This window comes from Trichosurus vulpecula, chromosome 4 (assembly GCF_011100635.1).
Source record: "Trichosurus vulpecula isolate mTriVul1 chromosome 4, mTriVul1.pri, whole genome shotgun sequence".
In the NCBI taxonomy this organism is placed as follows: domain Eukaryota; kingdom Metazoa; phylum Chordata; class Mammalia; order Diprotodontia; family Phalangeridae; genus Trichosurus; species Trichosurus vulpecula.
Window position 1 is genome coordinate 392161892 of NC_050576.1, and position 16259 is coordinate 392178150.

The window sequence follows — 16259 nt, forward strand, 5'->3', positions numbered from 1 at the left end:
TCTAGTGAGACTTACCAACTGGAAAGTCTTTAAGTACAATTGGCCCCTCATTGTGTGTTGAGGTAAGGAGAGCCAACCTAGCTAAACTTGGAGAGGCTCTTCATTGGAAGGTTAGCCACCAGATGATGGATGTTTCAGTGAACAGAGCTCATGAAAGCTGAGGACAGGGCATTACAGTTTGTATAAGAGGAGGAAGAGAGTCAGCTGGATTGAATTTCAGTAGAATGTAGCTTCCTTGAGGGCAGAAATGATGTAGTTTTTTCATTGTATCCCAGTGCATAGCACATAGTGGGCTCTTAATAAATGCCAGGTGAGTGATTGATTATAACATAGTACTTAGAAGAAGAAAGCTTCTTGAGGCCAAGAACTGTTTTTGCCTAATATGGTATCTGCCATAAAGTAGACATTTAAGGAATACTTGTTGAATTCGGTTGAACTGGAAAGCATTTTGTGTGTGTTGTATGTGAGAATATTTTAGTATGTGTGATAGGCCCCATAACTTAGTGGATAAAGAATCAGAATCAAGAAGACCCTGGTTCTTATCCTTCCGCTGATAGATACTGAGAGTGTGACCCTGGGCAAGTCAGTCTCTCTCTCTCTCTCTCCCCCATATGATTGCAAATCATATGGAAGCAGAGAACCAAAATTTCACATGGTCCCCAGAGCACTGGAGAGGTGCATGGGGAATATAAATTATCTGCAGTATCTTTCCAACAATAACTTGTATGTAAAGAGGGATGTAAAAGACATCATCCAGGAAATATGAGTGAAGCAAGGACATAGCAAGGGCAAGGATAACAAATGAATCATCCAAGTGCTGCCCTGGTGCCCAAGAAATTGTTAAAACACTTAGAGGAGGGATTCTTAACTTAGACTCCATGGATCCCTTGTTTAGATTTCATGAACTTGGATGGGAAAAAAAAATCACATTTTCTTTTCAATATAATGAGTTTCCTTTTTAATCCTATGTATTTTATTTTGTGCATTGAAAAATATTATTCTGAGATGGGGTTCATAGGCTTCATCAGACTGCCAAAAGGGTCCATGACCCCCCCAAAAGATTAATAACTCCTGATTTAGAGGAAGGTCTTCATTGTGTTTGTAGATAACTTGTAGAGGCTTTATGGGAAGACATGGACAAGAATACTTCTTGATGAGAAAGAAAGGAGGGAGTACCAACATTCATGAAATCCTGGACCATTAAGACTTCCTGGAAAGAGTAGCTACACTGATGAAATCATGCATTTGTGGAAGATTTAAAACAAGAAACCTTTATATTGGGGGGAGGGGAGGGGATATGTTATGGTAATTAGGGTGGGACTTTTTTTTACTGTTTTCTCTTTTGGAATGCTGAGGTAATCAAGTACCTTTGATGAGTTTTGCCTTTCAAATGTAAGGGCAAGCAAAGTGGGACTTTTTGTTGCCTTTTGTTTTGGAGTGCTTCTCAGCACTAAGGCAATCCAGTGCCTGGAATTGAGTCTTGCCTTTGTTTGTAGGAAGACCCACACCCTTTTGCTATTTAGGTCATGAGAGGTGTGAAGCCCTCAAGAGGTGTGAAACTCTGGAGAGATGTGAAGTGCTTTGACCCTGAAGAAGTATATATATATACTCTGAGGTTAGCATTTTCTTTGGGGCTTATTCACTGGAAGAGTGTCTTGTGATTTGACCAGATGAGACTCTGGGTAGCCATTAAGGAGGTGCCCCCCCACCTTGAAAACCCTGATGTTGGTGCTTCTTTCTCTTGTAACTATGTGTGTATAGTTTTAGTCAGACAGCTAGAAGCCTGTCTGTTGATTTGTGTTATTTGCTCTGTTTGTAATTTCTGTTTGAATTTGCTCTGAAGTTCAGGGTGCTGACTTTTTCCCCTGAACTAAGTGAATGATATATGTATGTTTGATTAAAGTGAGATTTTAAACCCCTTTAAGTTGCTTTCTTTAGAAAAGCAGATCAAAGTATCTGTGCTGGCAGCCCTCCTGTGTGCTGGTGTTATTGGTGTTACACAGCTGCAGTAGTGGCAAGTAACATTGTTGTTACAGGAAGAGAGACAGAGGTAGAGAGAGAGTGTGAGAGAGAGAGAGAGAGAGAGAGAGAGAGAGAGAGAGAGAGAGAGCGACAGGGAGAGGGAGAGGGAGAGGAAAAGGGAAAAAGAAATGTATGGGGATCTAAAGAACCATCAACCATAGAGGAACCTAGTATTCTTATTGGAGGGAGGGACTTAAATAAAATCTATCTAGTGCAGTAGAAGCTAGATAATGGAAAACAAACATACTTTTTGGGTAGCCAGGGAAATATAATTTAATCTTGACTGGAAGAGAAAGACAAGGACACAAAATGCATAGAATTATTTGGTGGCCAGGAAAGTTAAACTGGGAACATTCAAAGTTTATAACTAGAAAGAACATTTAGACTTATTGGGGACCTAGGAAACATAGTATCATAGATCTAGAACTGGAAGGAACCTCAGAGCTCATTTAATCTTAGCCCTGTATTTTCCAGATGAGAAAATTGAGACACAGAGGTTGTGACTTGCCCAAGTCATATAAATAAAGGGTTCCTGAATTATTCCTTGCCATGTAGTAAAAAAAAATGCTGATAACTTGATGATTGTCTGGAAATAGACTGAATGGCTAGAAGTATTCAGATTGAAAGACTCTAGCAAGAATGGTTTCCCATGTTGGACAATATTGTATTTGGTTATTGACAATTGCTTATCTGCTTGGGGCTTGTACCTTCAAGTAGTCTTACTACCTGCAGAAAGGCATTTTTCATCACACCCTAAAAGATTGGCTTGTAAGTGTGCTATACAACTCACTGTGAGGAGGGCTGTATGTTCTAGATGATTTAGTCTAGTGTGTCAGCCAGCTATGGTCCAAGGGTGAAATCCAGATCATCTGTTTTTCAATAAAACTTTATTTAAAAGTGTAAAAATCATTCTTAGCTTTCCAGTTATATAAAAATAGGCAGCAGACTGTTTTTGGCCCATGGACTAGAAGAAGCTGCAAACCCTTAGCCCCAAGACCTTGGGTTGGTAGCAGTAAAGGTAAAGATCCTAATTCTAACTCAGTGTTGTTGTTCAGACATATTCAACTCTTTCTGACCCCATTTGGGGTTTTCTTGGCAAAGATACTGGAGTGGTTTGCCATTTCCTTCTCCAGCTCATTTTGCAGATGAGGAAACTGAGGCAAACAGGGTTAAGTGACTTGCCCAGGGTCACATAGCTAGTAAATCTGAGGTTGGATTTGAACTTATGAAGATGAGCCTTCCTGATTCCAAGCCCAGGGCTCCATCACCTAGCTGCCTGATTATACTTCAGTAAGTCCCTGTAAACTAGTATAGCCCAGATACTTCACTTATAATTTTTTTTGCTTCCTATGTTTGAATGTTTGCCTAATGAATGTCAGATGTGATGAAGTTACTTCCCAAATAAAATGCTAGATTCTTAACTCACCCCACATAGAAGTTTACAGGTCATTTGAATGTCTTATCTGATCCTTGTAGTTTTCCTCAGCACGTAGCATAATATGCTGCACATAGAAGTTACTTAATATTTGTTGCTTTGACCAAAAGTCTTTCATTTGAGATCAAAGAACACAGCACTACATTAACATATTAAGTCAGTAGTGTTGTCTGGCCTCTTAAATGAACCTAACAAGTGTGTTGGTCTTGCTTTCTTGGATCACTTCCCCCCAAAACTATTTTGCCCTAGCAGATATATATGAGAAAAAAACTCATAGTTCTTTTAACATGTACCATGTTTGCTAAAACACCTATCTTTGCACCCATGTTGTATTTTTTTTAACAGATTTTTCCCTCCCTCACCTCCTCCACAGGGCAGTTTGCGAAAAGAAAGCAGATTTCTCTTTGGTTTGCTGTCTCTCTACTGGTGGCATCCATCTTCATATTGACCATTGGCCTTGCAGCAACGACCAGAACTGAGAATGTGACTGTGGGAGGCTACTATCCAGGAATTATTGTGAGTGCAGCAGAGACATGCTTGGGATGGTGTGCCAGAAGGTGCCATTTGTGGTGTGGACAAGGAAAATTCACGTTTCTTAGAGCCTTTTCTAGTCATTTTGTGCTATGAAATTAGAAGTTAAAATCACAGAAAACTTACACAGTCCAGCTCATGTGTCTGGGTAATCCTCCTGTTTCAGATGTTGAAACAGAAACCATGCCGCTGCGCCCCCCCCCCCCCCCATTAAAAAATCACAGGATGTCAGAGTTAGAAAGAGGCTTGAATGGCCATTTAGTCCAACATAAACCTGAGTAGATACTCACTCTCCCCAACATCTCAAAAAGTGGTTGTCCCATCTTAGCTTAAAGACTTAGCGAAGGCAAATTCGCTCCCTCCCAAAGCAGCTCATTTTACTTTTGGGTAGCTCTTTTCCTTACATGAAACCTAAATTTTATTTTATTTTATTTTATCTTTTGTAGCTTCCATCTCCCTCCTATTTCTGCCTTCAAATGTAACAGAACAAGGGCAATCCCTTTTCTGTAATATAGCCTTCTAGATACTTGAAGGCAGCTATTATGTCCCCCTTGGGTCTTCTGTAATAATAATAATAATGATAATTAATAACTGGCATTTATATAGTGTTTAAGGTTTGTGAAGTACTTTACTTTTTTACAAAATTTTTTAGTTTTTAATTTATGGAATAAAGCAAGCATTTCTGTAACGTAGTACAATAAAAAAGATGATTGCACATGAAATTACAAATCTTCTATGCACAACTTGCTATTCCTTTCAAATATACAACAAAATTAGCATGTAAATTTCTTATTTTCCCCTTTTTTCTTCCTTCCCATACCCGCCACCCTAGAGATAGTTACTATGTGTACCAAATATATATATATGTATACATACATACACACATATACATGTATAAATTATATATACACATATGTATATATACGTAATTATTCTATACATGTTTCTATTTATCAATTGTTTCTCTGGATGCAGATAGCATTTTTCTTCATATGTCCTTTATAATTAATTTGGGTATTCATAATAGTCAAAATAACTTAGTCACTCAAAGCTATCCTTAGAACAATATTGCTGTTACTGTATACAATGTTCTCCTGGTTCTGCTCATCTTACTCTTCGTTATTTCATGCAAGTCTTTCCACGTTTTTCTAAGACCATTGAGTTCATCATTTCTTCTTTTTTAAATTTAATTTAATTTAATTTTACCAGAGCACAAATACAGAATAAAGAAAAGAAACAAAAACATATCATAAACTTAAATACAAAGTAAGAAAGAAAAAAAAGCATGTCATGTGCATAGCAGAACATAAGAGAGGATTCAAAATATGTAACAAATAATTTTCATTTCAAGAAAGCCTGTATGATAAATAATACACCTTGTGTTGAGAATTGTCCATCTTTTCTTTGCTTCCTTGTGTTTTCTTTTGTTCTCTTCTGTGAGCTTTTTAACTTTATTCTTCCCCCACCCCCACTCCAGAAGGCTACAATATAGTTTAGATATGTTTCTTGATATAGACATACACATACAGATGTATACATACACTTATACATATATACATGCATATATAGACATATGCTTTCCCACACATACTCTGCTCCTGATCTTTGTTTTTATGTTTGTACACATCTCTTGTTTCCTATCCCTCCTGCCTCCTCTACTTTGCTTCTACCCACTACATCACCCTCCTATTATTTGCCTACATCCCTCCTCCACTAACCACCCTGCCCTCCTATTACTTGTCTTCCTCCCTCCAAAGATCCCTCCCCTATCCACCCATTCCCATTGATCTAAACATCCTTTACCTATTTCCTCATTCTCCCCTCTAGAAATCCCTCCCTTGTCCTCTCCCCCCTCACTAAACCCCTACCATTTTATTTCTTCTAAATTTAGAAGACTTTTATACTCTTCTAAATATATATGTATTGTTCCCTCTTAAACCCATTCCCGATGAAAGTAGGTTGCCAGAACTACCAGCCCTCCTCCCCCATCTAAATCCTCTGTATCCTTTCTTCTTCTTGTACCTGTCTTGTATAAAATAGTTACTCTTTTTAGCTGTTTCTAAATGGTTTTACTTTTTAAATTCATATCATAGTCAGGTTTATCCCCCTCTTTCTTATAAGCTCGACAATTATTAATAAGAATGTTAGACATACATTTTACATTTTATGTTACATAAAAGGTAAGCAGTCTGTTGTTGTAAATCCCTTATAGTCAGTCTTTGGTATGTACCTTATGTTTCTCTTAGTTCTTATATGTCAAATCTTCTATCAAGTTGAGGATTTTTTTAAACAAAGTCTTGAAAGTCTGAGGGTTTGTCAAATGTCCGTTCTTTTTCATTCAAAATAATACTGAAATTTGAAGGGTATGATATTTTTGGCCAGAGCTCCAGGTCTTTTGCTCTTTGATATATTGTTTTCCAAGACCTGTGGTCCTTTAGTGTCTCTGCTGCTAGGTTTTGTGTAATTCTAATTGTGGCACCATCATATTTAAATTGTTTTAATCTTGATGCTTTTAATATTTTATCCTTGATCTGGGATTTCAGAATTTGGCTGATATTCCTATGAGTTTTCCTCATAGGATCTCTTTTAAGCGGTGTTCAGTGGATTTTTTCTATTTCTACTTCCCCGCCTTGTTCTAAAGCTTCAGGACAATTTTCTTTAGTTATTTCTTGTATTATTGTGTCAATATTCTTTTTTGATCATAACTTTCAGTTAGTCTGACTATTTTTATATTTTCTCTTCTTGATCCATTCTCCAAATCTGCTGTTTTTCTTATAAGATGTTTCACTTTCTCTTCTATTTTTTCATTATTCATGTTTTATTTAATTATTTCTTGATCTCTTATAATTTCACTGACTTCACTTTGCCCAATTCTAGTTTTCAAGGTGTCATTTTCCTCCTTGAGATTCTGGATCTCCTTTTTAATTAATTGACTTTCCTTTCATAACCTTCTTGTTTTTCTTGGATTATTTTTATTTTTATTTGTTAGTTTTTCCTCCATCTCTGTCATTTGATTTTTAAAGTCTTTTTAAAGATCTTATATAAATTCTTTTTGGGGAAATGACCATTCAGCATTGCTCTTTGGGGATTTCTTTACTTCAATGTCCTCCTCTGAAGATGAACCCGGTCTCTATTCCCGTAATAGGTTCCTACAGTTGGGTTCTTTCTCCTTTGCATTTTGTGTGTGTGTGTGTGTGTTAATAACTTAATTTTTATAATCACCTCTAGCCCTGGGGTATGGGAAATGGTGCCTCTTGTGCCAGATCTTCAGGTCCCTCTAGCCTGGAACCAAAGCCAATCCCCCAACCTCCTGTAAGTGCTCACAGCCAGGGGATTTCTACCTCACTGCTTCTGCACTCTCCGGGCGTGTGCTGGTTCCTTCTCACCCCCACTACTCTTTGCAACACAGCTGGGTCTGGCGTTCCTTGTCAGGAGAGGTTCCCACAATCTTCCTGGGCTCAAATGCATGACTCCCCTTACTATCCTGGGGCAAAAAGTTCAAGTGGCTGGGGCTGAGGCAGCCCCTCAAACCAACTAACCCCAGGGCTTGCGGCTTGTTGTTAAACAAGAACCTAGCCTGGAGGTGTTTACTCCTCACTGGGACCAAACCCAGTCTTGGAGTTTTTCTTCAGGTCTTCTCAGACTGCCCCTGGAAGATCCAGGTTGTGCCCTTATTCTTCTTTGTTTCCACCCATACTTTGTTTGCCCTAAGGTGCTACTTTAACTCTTTTGTAGGGGAATAGCTTGAGAGCTTGGCATTTTCTGACCTGCTCCGCCATCTTCCCAGAATCCTCTGGAGTCCATCATTTCTTATAGTACTGTGGTATTCCATCACAACCATATACCACAGCTTGTTCAGCCATTCTTCAGTTGATGGATGTCCCTGCAATTTCTAGTTCACAAAGTACTTTACAAATATTATCTTATTCTCACAACAACCCTATTATTACCCCCATTTTATAGTTAAGGAAACTGAGGCAAACAGAAGTTAAGTGATTTGTCTGAGACTGGATTTGGGTCTCCAGGTATTTCAGTTCCTCATGGAATTCATTGGAATCTTAACTCTGCCCTAACTCTGCCAGTTTAGTGGAAGGCATTCCATGGGATTCTATCCAGGCCAGTGTCCAAGGAGACATTATTTACGTAGCATAGATAGGCCAAGGTAAATTTATTGGCCCCACAGGCCTCTCTCTCCCTTGGCTTCCTTCTGACTCTCCTGGTTTCTTATCAGCTGAGAACTTCCTCTATCCCTTGTGTCCATTTGCAGCTGTGAAGAAATTCTGGTCAAGTCAAGTCAATATATGCCAGGCTTGGTGCTAATTGTCAGGGAAGCAAATACAAGCAAAAAGAAAGACAGTCTGTGCCTCAAGGAGCTTATATTCTAATAGGGGTGAACTGTACATGAATGGGAGCTGAAAAAGGGATGGGAAGGTACCTGCCCAGGAGCATGGTGGGGAAGCCCAGAGAGTCAGAAGCAGAGCAGTGAGAAAATAAGGAAGGATGGCTGGCCTGGGCCCTTCCATAAATTGATGATTCAGTGAGGATGTCTCCAATGGGAGTAGGGGGGCTGCAGGGACAGAGGGAACTTCAAAGGTAAGAAGGAAAGCCAAGAGAGGTGGAAAGAAACTCCAAATGTAGTGCGTTGTAGTAGGTGTGTAGTAGGATCAGGGGCAGTGCCCTAAGACAAGCAAACCAATCCATGGATACAACCTCAGGAGAACATTCTGCCATGGAAATGGGGAGCTTGGAGAAAATTTTACTCTAGAGTAAACTGAGTGATGAGAGTGCCTCATCTTGCATGCTTCTGCCTCTTAGAATCCCTAATTCAAAGTTTTCTCCAAATGCCATCTGATACATGACACTTCTCCTGATCCCTCCAGCTGGTAGACTCCCCCAGAAATTACCTTGTATTTATTTATTCTGCATTTATTTTGTGTATGTGTTCATGTTGTTTTCTCTGATAGATAGAATATAAGGTCCTTGAGGGCAGGGGCCATTTTATTTTTTTCTTTGTATCTGTTTCTAGCACAGTGCCTTGCAGTAGGAGACACTTAAAAAATACTTCAAGGTTGATTTATCATTGACTAATGTACCTTGAAACTTCTGTCTGGTGAATGATCTAGGTTGAAAATATGGACCAATATAAATCATATTCCACCTGATCTCCTTGTCCATTTCCTGTCGTCATGTTTTGTTGTTTCTATGGATAGAACTTTCCTAGAGGCTATGAGTGTATACTTTTAAAAATTCACTGAGCCCTGGTCTCCCCTTTCAAAATCATCTATTGTACTACATATGCTAAACCTAAGAAAAAGAATGAAGTAGAGGGAACTGTATGTGATTTTTATACCTCCCATTCCTGCTTTGAGAATAGAATTTTTCTTTCAGAAACAAAAGGCAACATGAGATTGGCACTAGGTAGACATATTTAAAACGAAGAACTAAGTCTATCTAATTTGTTCCATGTAGATAGTCAATCTGAGTGATTTTGGTCGCAGAAAAGCAAAGAGTTTTAAAACTAGGAAGACCTTTAGGGATCACCTAGTCTGACTCTATCATTTCACCTGTGAAAATATTGGGACTCAGAATGAAGTGACTGGTTTAAGGTCGTATAGGTAGGATATTGACGGAATGAAAGACCTGGGACTAGAATGACTTCAGAATCCCAGCTCAGTGTGAATTTCACTTCATAATTCATTCTTCCCCTCCCCAAATTGCAAGGGTTTGTTTTATTTTTTTTTTGGTCTTATTTCCTCAGAATATCCTCAACTCTTAATCATCCTTCTCCCTCAGCAAACATAGCTTTAATGCAGTTACCCACATGGTTCTAATAATAAAAATAGCTAACACGTATAAAAGTACTTTTAGGTTTGCCAAGGGCATTTAATCCTTATAAGAATCCTGTGAGGTGGGTGCTGTTATTATCTCTGTTTTACAGATGAGGAAGCTGTAAGAGGTTAAGACTAACAAGAGGTTAAGTGACTTGCCCAGGGTCACACAGCTAGTCAGTGACAGGGCCTCAATTTGAACTCAGGTCTTCTGAGTTTAGTTAAAAAAAAAAAAAGAAAGAAAGAAAGAAAGAAAAACCATTCTCCCTTTGACATTGGTTAGTATCATGTACCTTCTTCCCCTCCTTTCTCAGCAACTCAGTTGGAATGCCTTGGAGAATGCCTTGCCTCTTACTTTTAGTTGTTTTCCTGACTGTGAGAAGCCTGTAAAATGATTTCTTTGTGTATAGATTTTTTTGAGCTTAGCCAGCTGCCGTCATTAGCCAGTAAGTCAGAACGTAGGCCCTGGGGAATCCCACAAGAGGTTCTTCTCTTGGTGTGCTCTGGCATAAGCATCTTTCAGGACTCCATCTAGGGCAATGTGTGGGTACAGTTGTGGAGAGAGAGGGCAAGGATCTGAGCTGTAAATGGTAAAGGCTTTCCCCCTGTGGTTTTAGAACTGCATGACATTTCTGCAAGTGTATGAAAAACTTTGGATCAATAAATAGCTAGAATTTTTTACTTTTAAAAATTTGTTTAATATTTATCCTAATAAGTAATATTAATGACATTAAAACATAAATAGGATATCATTGTAGACATGATTCTCTAAGAAATATAGATATTTTGGTAATGGGCCAAAATATTCTAAATGGAACAAGATTGTTTAAAGTATTTTTTTTGGAATTAAATCATTGAAAGAATGAATTCTCTGTATTCATTGGTTTGACAAATGTGTTATTTAAATCACTTATGTGGGACACTAATTAAAGTTCCTGTGTACAAGCCAGCAATTCATTGTAATGAGCTGGTCTTAGGAAGAAAATGATGTCTGTGTTATAAATGGGAAAATCCTCAGTAGGCTCTCAGAAGTCATTGTGGAAAAATAAATAGTTAAAGAATGAGTCCTATTGAAGAATTATATATTTAAAAAATGTACTGAAGTGTCTGTGCTGATGTTCTGCTCTGATTTCCCATCCTAGAACAAAGGTGAGCCTATTCTTAATGGCAGGGTCAGTAGAGTGGCTCTGCTGTGATCTACCCAGAAATGGAGACCAGGTTGGTTGGTAGGAGACTCATGGAGCAATAAAGACCATGTATTATACTCAGGGAATATGCCTAGATCCATAACATATCATGACTGCTGAAGTTTATATTGGAGTTTTACTGACGGGTTTTCAGGAAACATTCTTTTGGCAGCATTGTAACATGAATTGAAAATTTCCCCTGAATACAGGATCGATGTCTTTGTAAAGTGTAGCAAATGTCTTTGTAAACGTGTTTTAGGCAACTTAGATTTTCTTCCTTTTTTAAAAAAAATTTTCCCCAATTACATGTAAAAACAATTTTTAGCATTCTTTTTTTTTAAGTTTTGAGTTCCAAATTCTTGCCTTCCTCCCCTCTCCTCCCCAGTGCCTGAGAGGGTAAGCATTCTGATACAGGTTATACATGAGCTAACATGTAGAACATATTTCCATATTAGTCATACTAGTTGATTTTTTTAAACACAACAGTTTGGGGCACACATAGCTATGTATCAGTTCATGTGAGAAGAATCTGAGGAGTTTAGTAAACTTATACACTCACTATAAATCAACAGTATCACATGGAAGCCAACTCCTCCCTTCTCATCTCCCTCCCCTCCCCCACCCCCGTCATAATGCAACCTTGGGTTGTATAAAGAGAGACATAGAATGCTTGATTAGGTAAGTGATAGTTTTATAGTATTTCGTACTGGTCTGTACTTTAAGAAGAACATTGATAAGCTAGAAATCATCCAAGGAGGACAACTCGGAAATGAAAAGCTAGAGACAATGCCATACAAGTTGAAGGTTCTAGGGCTGTTAGCTTGGAGAAGACTCAGTGTGGGGCATGATAGTTGTCTTCAGGTATTTAAAGGGCTGTCACGTAGAAGACAAATTACTAGGATGGGAGCTCCTTGAAAGCAGGAATTGTATACACACACACATAAATAAAATTTATTTATGGGTACATAGGAATTGTTCACACGTGCATATATACACATATATAAATAAAATTTATTTATATGTATATATAATAAAGGTAAAGATATATATTCATGTACATATATACATATATAAATATTAAAGGCAAAGTCAAAACAGTTCCTTCCTTCAAAGAGTTAAACTTTCTACTGAAGAGAAAATACATGTGCACAAATAAGGAAATAAACATACATACAGAGTAAATTTGGTTGGGTTTTGGGGGGAGGTTGGAGGAAAAGCAATAAAAACTGAGTGGGTCAGGAGGCAGACAGTTGGTACAATAGATTTCTATCACTAGGGTTTAAATCCAGCCTCAGGTATACTTACTAGCTGTGTGATCCTGGGAAAGTCATTTAACATCAGTCTGTCTCAGTGCCCTCATATATAAACTGTGACCAATACTAGTACCTACCTCCCAGGGTTGTTGTGAGAATCAGATGAAATGATATTTGTGAAGTGCTTTGCAGACCTTGAGGCATCATATTTGTTGAGTCATTTTCAGTTGTGTCCGACTCTTCATGACCCCATTTGGGGTTTTCTTGGCAAAGATACTGGAGTGGTTTGCTATTTCCTTCTCCAGCTCATTTTACAGTTGAGGAAACTGAAGCAAACAGAGTTAAGTGACTTGCCCAGGGTCACACAGCTAGGAAGTGTCTGAGACTGGATTTGAACTCAGGAAGATGACTCTTTCTGATTACAGTGCCACCTAGCTGCTAAGGCACTATATAAATGCTAGTTATTATTGTTATGGTTATTATTATCATTAATTAGGCAAGGCCTCCAGTAGAAGGTGGCTCTTGAGCTAAATAGTGAAGGGAATTACTCATTTCAAGAAGCGAAGGTGAGGGGGTTGAACATGCCCAGCTTGGAGTATAACCTGGAGATGGAATATATCTCCAGCACCCAGCATAGTGCCTTACACATAGTAAGTGCTTAATGAGTATTTGTTGACTCAGTCGAATAGACTTTACTATTCGACTCCAAAGGGCAGAACCATGAGGAATGGAGAAAGATTGCAGAAACAAATTTTGGTTTGATGTAAGGGAAAACTTCCAATAATTAGAGTAATCTAAAATGGTTTGCTCGAGTTTTCCCTCACTGAAGTCTTCAAGTGAAGGTGGATGATCATTTTGGGGGATTTGTTACAGGATCCTTGTTCAGGTAAAGGTTGGATTGAATACCCTCAGAAGTCCAAATTCTTTACAGTTTCTTTAGTAAGTTAGTGGAGAGGGAGGGAACAAGCATTTCTTAAACACCTCCTATGTGCTAGGCACTGTGCTAAGTATTTTACAAGTATGATCTCATGGGATCCTCACTGCAGTCCCGGAAAGTAGGTGCAATGTTATTTCCACTTTACAATTAAGAGAATTGAAACAGACAGAGGTTAAGTGACTTGATTAGGATCATATTGCTAATATGTGTCTGAGACAGGCTTTGAACGCAAGTCTTACTGACTCCAGGTCCAAGGCTCTATCCATGAAGCCACCCAGCTATCTCCACCCAGTGGTAGAGTGATTACTTTTTTGTTCAGTAGCTCACATATACAAAGGCATAGAGAGGATTGCTATGTGCTTCAGTGAAGGGTCCCCATGGAAACAAAAATCATTGCTCCTTGAAATATCGATGTACATTGGAGTTAAAAAATAACATGAGATATTTTTATGCTCATAGACTGTTGGAACTGAGGAGGACCTTAGAGGGCTTTCGTGAAGCCTTTCTATTTTAAAAATGAGGAAAATAGTGCCCAAAGAATTTAAGTGATTGGCTTAAAGTCTCTCTGCAAGTTGGCATCTGAGCTAGTATTTAAAAGAGCTGACATTTATATAACATTTTAAAGTTTATACAACACTTTATATACTTTACCTTATTTGAGTCTTACAACAACCCTGGAAATTGGGTAGCATGGGCATTACTATCATTGAGCCAACTGAGGCTCAGAAAAGCCACATGGTTTGCCCACTCCTGTAAGATGAGTGCCAGAGGAAGCATTCAAAACCCAGCCTCTCCTGTTTCCCAGTCCAGCCCTTTTTCCAGTACAAGGTTTCCCAACTCCTAATTCAGTGTGTGGGTTTTTAATTTACAAAGGAAGTTTTGGAAAATTCCTTCTTCTTCATGAAGGTGGTTAATTGTTGGAGAAAACACTGGTAACCACTGTGGATGCTTTCATTTTGGTGCTATGGAAATAGAACCTCAAGGCCTAACATCCTGGGAGGATGTCAGCAAGTCACTGCTTCCCTGCACAGACCATTTACCTTCAGACAATTTTGTTTCCATTTCTGTTCCATGTTCCCTTCTTCACTAATACTTGATTCATAACCTGGGCTACTTAGGTCATATTCCATAGACTTGAGCTGCATTATAATGATAACAGATGATTATTACCCTAGCCCGTTTTAAGGCTTGCAAAGCACTTTTTCATTTAATTCTCATAATAATCCTGTGTGATAGGTACTACAGGAACTATTTTCACCACTTCGCCATTGGGGAAACTGAAGCCCAGAGAGAATGCTACAGTTACTACTAGTAAGTGAAATGCAAATCAAAATAACTTGACATTTTACCTCTCACCCAGCAAACTGGCAAAGATGGCAGAAGATGGGAATAGTCGATGTTGGAAGGATTGTAGAAATATATTCCATGTCACAGGTAGCACATTTGTGGTCAAGTCTTCTAGGCTCCGGGTCCAGTACAGTGTTCTGCCTTCAGGACTCAAATTGAACTTTAATGGTGGAATTTTAGGAGTGATAAATGGCAGGTAGGGTTTTGTTGCTCTTCAAATCTCCCTGGTTCTACCCACATTTACCACAGCTGCCCAACAAGGCATCTTCAAATCATTTTCTATTATTTTACATATCACTGAACCAAGTATGCACACCTCTGTATACACATTCAGAATTCCTTCAGAAATACATACCCCTGTGTCAAATCTCAGGCCTTGTAATCAGACATCTTTTGCCATTCACATGTAAATGAGGTCACCTAGAAGAATTAGATTTATTGCTCTTAGGCTCAACTTGTGATACAGTTCACTGTGCTCAGTGTCACCATCTGGTCAGCATTGTGTCTGGCCTGGGGAGCAGCATAGGGAAGGGCCCTGGAATCACAGGCATTCATGTTTGAGAACATTTTGTAATTAAAAAAAATTAAAACTGAGATCCTAGTTTTTGACCTCTCACAAGATTCCATGGCTAGATTTTCTCACTCAACTTCATTTAGAATTCACAGTTTGTGAATATATTCTCACTTCGCAATATTAGATTTAGTGTCTTCTGCCCTGGAAAAACTGGGAAGTAGGCAAAGTTTATTTTCCATCTACATTTTTTGCATCCTTTCTTCTCTTTTAGGTGCCCCTTTCCCCAATATTCATAGTCTACCACTGGCATCCTTCTAAGAAGTACCTTTAAGAAAGTGACCTTTCTAGAAGTACCCCAAGTTCTGAACCTTTTATTCCTTTCTGTAGTCATCAAAACTTCTTTTTTCTTCATGTTTCTATATTTTTCATTCTAAGATAACCAATAAACTAATTTTCATTAATATATTAATTAGTGACAATGGATTAATATGTTACCCTTCCCAGGAAGCATATTTGCATTTTAGTTCCAAGGAATACCTGGAAATATAATCCCTTATTAGGAGTTCTTTACCTGAGGCTCATGAATTTGTTTTTGTGTTTAAAAAAATATATGTATATATGTATAAATAGATAGATAGATAATTGCATTTCAAATCCTCTATATTTTATTTTATGCACTTTAAATAATTTTATGAAAAGGGTTTCACCAGTCTGTCAAAGGGGGTCCATGATGCAAAAAAGGGTTAAGAACTCATGTCTTAACTCAAAGGAAAAGAGGCATCAGTGGCATAGTGGATAGAGAAATGGCCTCAGAGTTACAAAGGCTGGGTTAATGTTCTACCTAGGAGATACATTGACTTTGAAATCTTGGGTAAGGCACTTAATCTCTCAGTGACCAAATTGAAGAGTAGGTGCCTTTCTGTATTTGGTAAAAGGATAATGAAATCACCGATGAGCTCACATATACACACACACACATAGAGAGAGAGTGCTGAGAAAATAAGAAGGAGAAGGAGGAGGAAGAAGAAGGAGAAGAAGGAGAAGAAGAAGAGGAGGAGGAAGAGGAAGAAGAGGAGGAGGAAGAGGAAGAAGAGGAGGAGGAAGAGGAAGGAGAAGAAGAGGAAGGAGGAGAAGGAGAAGGAGAAGAAGAAGAGGAGGAGGAAGAGGAAGAAAAGGAGGAGGAAGAGGAAGAAGAGGAGGAGGAA

General features: G+C 38.5%; 1 protein-coding gene across 1 annotated transcript in view; it reads left to right on the top strand.

Moving 5' to 3' along the window:
* Positions 1-16259, top strand: part of TMEM255B (transmembrane protein 255B) — a 134982-nt gene that overhangs the window by 10065 nt on the left and 108658 nt on the right. Inside the window, exon 2 of the mRNA XM_036755795.1 lies at positions 3803-3973. Within this exon, the coding sequence (XP_036611690.1) occupies positions 3803-3973 (171 nt within the window). The remainder of the gene's footprint in view (positions 1-3802; positions 3974-16259) is intronic.